The sequence below is a fragment of the Scomber japonicus genome, chromosome 6, assembly GCF_027409825.1.
Source record: "Scomber japonicus isolate fScoJap1 chromosome 6, fScoJap1.pri, whole genome shotgun sequence".
NCBI lineage: Eukaryota > Metazoa > Chordata > Actinopteri > Scombriformes > Scombridae > Scomber > Scomber japonicus.
Genome location: NC_070583.1, coordinates 6,929,787 through 6,934,681, shown reverse-complemented (window position 1 = coordinate 6,934,681; position 4,895 = coordinate 6,929,787). Strand labels below are relative to the sequence as shown.

The following is a 4,895-nucleotide window of genomic DNA, read 5'->3' as shown; positions in this document are numbered from 1 at the left end:
CGGACAGAAATTGGCAGATTTGAGCGCTGCGCAAAGCCCCAACTCGATTTTTATATATTTATTTATTGTAACATGTTTTATATATTTCACGACACAGAAAAGTTGCCCACGTTTCACATTCATCAAGACATATCATGGAGAAAATGGAGACAAAAATCATGCATGACGTTTTTATTTTTTATTTTTTATTTTTCAATTATTCTTTTTTTAAATTTGAAATCGAGGCAAGAAAAACACGTGGCTTGTGCTGAGGGAGGAGAGAGGAGAAGAAGAAGGAGGGGTTGAGCAGTATGGGCTGAAGAGGAGAAGAGTCACTATCTGCCATTGTGTTCTCCGGCTGTGTGTGTGTGTGTGTATGTTTGGTAAACATGAGTGACATGCTGTTCTCTTCAATGCAGATAAGCCAAGAGTGTACCAGGGCGTCCGAGTGAAGACCACGGTTAAAGAACTGCTGCAGAGGCTCAGAGCCCGGGAGGCCAACAGCAAAAAAGTTAAAACGGTAAATCCCCCCCATACACACACATACACACACTCCACCCCTCCACCCCTCCCTCCCTCTCTCTCCAATGCATCCTCAATGTCTCTCTGCCTTTTCACTACACGACAAAACAGGTGAGGGGGAAAACATTCACTGAACAAAAGCAACAAACTGCCTCTGTAAATGATTGATTGTCCTTCCAGTAAAACCCTTTTTTTCTCTTTTTTACAAAGTCATTAAGCACACAAGTACTGTACACACACACACACACACACACACACACACACACACACACACACACACACACACACACACAAGAAAAAAACCCTAAATTTAAATATATCAGCACAAAAACATCCCTTCCAAAGTAAAATCCAAATGTTCTTGGAAAAAATCTATAAATAACTAAAAAATCTAATAATCTCGTCTGTCTTTCTTTCTTTCTTTCTTTCTTTCTCCCTCCATCTCCTCTTTTCCTCTTTCTCCCCATCTGTCCTCTTCCTCCTCATCAACAGATATCCCCGGCTGTCTTGGAACTTCAGGATCTTTGCGCGTCCACTTTCCCAAGTAAGTTCCCTCAGCCATATCCAATATCCAAAGTCCAGTGTCAAACATTCATTGAAAGCAATAAAACCCTATTAATATCCTGCAGCATTTGTATCCAACTTCAAGGCAATCGTAGGGCTTGAACCGACCGTTTGCAAATTGAACTGTAAAATTTGCATGCAGTTTTGAAACTACCCAAAAAAGAAAAAAGAAAAGAAACCCAGCCATATACAACTAGATATTAACTCCCAGTGTTTGGCAAACTGTTAAAAAAAACCCTCCACACTGGTTGCAGTAAGACATAAAAGCAGAAAGTGCAGCTGGGTTGAAGCTCTACCTCAGAAACATGTAGGTGGAATGCATTTCTAGTTGGACTATTAACAGCTCCATTCCAAAAGCGCAGGGTCCCTGCTTATAAACGTAAGCTACATTCAAATGTGTTGGCTGATGGTGTCATGACATCACTCTCTGAACTTATAGGCCTATTTAAATGTCTTCCTGTGGTCTATTAACACGCAGAGACAACCGTGCACCTTTATTTGGATGCGCTCTGTTGGATATCTCACCCATTAAGATTAAGATAGATTTTTTTTTTTTTGCCTAGATAAGAATCAATAGATTTGAATATGAATTTCAGTCTTGAGTGGGTTTATTTTCAATCTTCGGTATGTAGCCGATATGAAGATGAGTATGTGTAACAGTTCATCTATAGTGTGAGATGAGGTTTTACGCGTATGCATCTTTTTTTTAATATTTTCCTATTGAACTCCGTCAGGTCGCTATGTGGAACCTCATCCAGCGGTTCCCCAAGCGGACACGAGCGGCTGTAACGCGCGAGCCCTCCAGCTGTGCACCGCCGCGTTCCCGGTCCCTGACAGCTCCTACAACATCCAGATGCAAGAGGGCACCTTTAACGACAGCCAGCAGCAATTTGGGGACATGACGTTGCCCGGCAACGGCTATAGCGTCAACAGCAGCAGCAGCACTGGCGGCGGCGGCAGCAGCGGCGGATACAGCGCCTCCCTGCCTCCCCTTCACACCTTCCCGCTGTCCTGGTGCCATGGACTCTCCTCAGATGCGGACTATTATGACCATGGGATGGTAGGTTTCCCCACTGACACCAACCAAACTCCATTCAAGAAAAGTGTTTTTAAGTATTATTATGATTTTTTGTCTTTTGTAAATGTGTATAAAACGAGATCAAGTTCGTTTTTGACCTTATTTAGGCGATATAATCTGTTCGGCACATATGTGTAGCCTAATTATTCATCATTACTATTATTATTCATTAATACAAATACGTTTTTATAGGTGACAACAAATAATGGGAAAACCCCGAATACTAAAATATTTCTAAATAATGTCAGTTAGATGATCATGATATATGCCGAACAGCAGAGGCTTTTCAGTCCACTGGTGAACGCCCTCATTCATGGTCTTATATTAAAGAACGGGTTGTAATACCCCAGGCAACGACAAATTCTATTGTTTTGGAATGAAGGTTTGGCATGGCTGTTTTCCTCTGAGCAGACACCTGCCCTGAGGCTTCAATTCAGTTTATAGCAATTATATGTGTGTAGTCTGCAGGTGAATTTATAGCCACTTCATTTGTTTGTTTGTCTGTTTTTAATTGGCAGTCAGATCTGTCTTTGCTTGACTTAGTAAACCAAATGAGATACACACACCACTACAGGAATATTATTATTCTAGCGGTTTTAATGAAGGAAATGAATTATTTACTTTCTGGTGTCTTTGGCAAACCTGTAGTGTGTGTGTCATTCTGATCTCCACATGTGACACATTTGTGACCCCCATGCTCACCATCCTCCTCCTCCTCCTCCTTCTCTCTCTCTCTCTCTCTCTCTCTCTCTCTCTCTCTCTCTCTCTCTCTCTCTCTCTCTCTCTCAGGCTCCCTGCTCCTCACCAGAGTCTCTGAAGCTCTGCAGCCCCACAGATAACAACAGCTACTCGCCACAGGACTCTTTCTCCTCTTCCTCATCCTCCTGTTACGACTCACCCACCAGGATGGAGCCCAGCCACCACGGCTTCACCTCAGAGCACTACCACTACCAGCACTGCAACCTCCAGGACTGTTACAGCCTGTCCCACTGTTGGCCAGGCCAGCAGGAGAGCTACTCTGCCCCTGAACACGCACCTTACTACCCCTCCACAGACCACCTGTACACCTGCTCCGCGGAAGAGAACTATTTTAAGCGAGATTTGCAGATGAGCTCCGAAATGTGTTACAATGTACTATGATGAGACCTTCAGCAGTATTGTTTTGTCTTTATTTTTTATTCTTGCAAATAGGATGCTCTTCAAGTACTCGATAAGGTGACGCTGTCTGCTTGATGGTCCGCTTTGCATTTCAGTGTGTGCTTTTGCTTGGGTAGAGTGAATATGATGAATGCTGAATGGATGGAGAGGCTGATATTTTTGTATCGATGATTCTTTTTTTACAACTTAAATTTATTTTCATACATATAACTTGTTGCTATCCCAAATAAAAAATGTTAAACTCAACTGTAACGCGCAATTCATTTGGATCATGTAGCAAAATATCAACATGTGGGTTACTTAGTGATGATTGCACACAGGTGCAGTGTCACAGTCATGGTCTTGGTCAAGTTCATCATTGTCATGTCGGCCTGCAGCTACACAGTTGACGCCCTGAACAAGCCTCTACAATGATCTTTCAGGCCGCTGAACGTCAGATCTTCATTTATCGTAAGCTCGCAAATATGTAGGCGGAGAGAACAAATAAACAAGGCAGCATTAACATGTTTGGGCTGAACTGAGCTGTAATAACAGACGCTCTGAAGTGGAATAATCATAAAAGATTTGATTTAACCTGCAGGGATGAAGTTCACTACAAGTTAAAGACAAATACTCCAGTAGAGGACAGATTTACAGTTTTATTGGATATTTATTGATACAATCATAAAGAAAACAACAGATTTAGATTAGTTCAACAGGTTATTCAATAAAAGAAGTATAACAAGACTGTGAGGCTGTATAAGAAAGCATAGAACAGCACAGGAAATACACAAAGATAAGGTGTAGTACTCCATCAGATCATTTGGTGACCATATTACTTAAGCTACTTGAGATGAATGACTTCTTCAACTGTGATGATATAACTATGGAGCTTCATTGGAAACTTGACATAAAGTAAAACATAATGCAAAGTAATGAATGCTCAGTCATGTTCTCAAACTGTTCAGACCAGAGGGGTCAAACTCATTTTAGTTTAGGGGCTACATACAGCTCAGTTTAATCTCAAGTGAGCCGAACTAGTAAAACCATTGCATAATAATTTATAGTAATATAAAATCTAGAAGACATAACTTTACTATAATAAACCATCTATTTACAAAACAGATGAACGGCCTGAGATGTCTCATTAGGTTTTCAGGAAGTTATTCAGAAAGTGTTTATGAACCTGGAAGACAGTTTAGTTTTATTGATGCTCATCACAGAAAAAGCTTGCACAACATTTTTGCATCCAGGTGTGTCAGTTTGGGGTTACCCTGGTAAAGTTATCCAGTGGGCCAGTTTGGACCCTTCGGCGGGCCATTTCTGTCCCACGGGACTTATGTTTGACACCCTGGTTTAGATGATCACATTCTCAAAAATATTACAGCAGTATAGTGTACAGATAAGAACGGCTGTATTGCTTTATGGCAGGGCTGTATAACTACCACCAAGATCACTGAGGTCTGTTCATTTATCATTACACACATTTTACACACAAGTTTTAGGCAAAAATGCATCAAATGAAAGAGCTTAGTGTTCTTCACCAGCATTACATACTTTGAAAACAACATTAAGATTATTATGTGGAGATATACATTTACGGAAGATATGTTTA

At 41.1% G+C, this 4,895-nt stretch overlaps 1 protein-coding gene across 1 annotated transcript; it reads left to right on the top strand.

Annotated features, from left to right (window-relative positions):
- Positions 1-325: 325 nt before the first annotated feature.
- Positions 326-3,510, top strand: linc.pou2af1 (lnc RNA pou2af1). Its single transcript, XM_053320608.1, has 4 exons — positions 326-499; positions 994-1,045; positions 1,800-2,125; positions 2,933-3,510. Exons 3-4 carry the CDS (start codon positions 1,919-1,921, stop codon positions 3,281-3,283), a joined length of 558 nt encoding a protein of 185 aa, XP_053176583.1. The 5' UTR covers positions 326-499; positions 994-1,045; positions 1,800-1,918; the 3' UTR covers positions 3,284-3,510.
- The last annotated feature ends 1,385 nt before the right edge of the window (positions 3,511-4,895 follow it).

Coding starts and splice junctions, on each gene's coding strand:
- linc.pou2af1 (XM_053320608.1), top strand. CDS start 1,919: ATGCAAGAGGGCACCTTTAACGACAGCCAGCAGCAATTTGGGGACATG. Junction 2,126..2,932: donor ACTATTATGACCATGGGATG/GTAGGTTTCCCC, acceptor TCTCTCTCTCAG/GCTCCCTGCTCCTCACCAGA.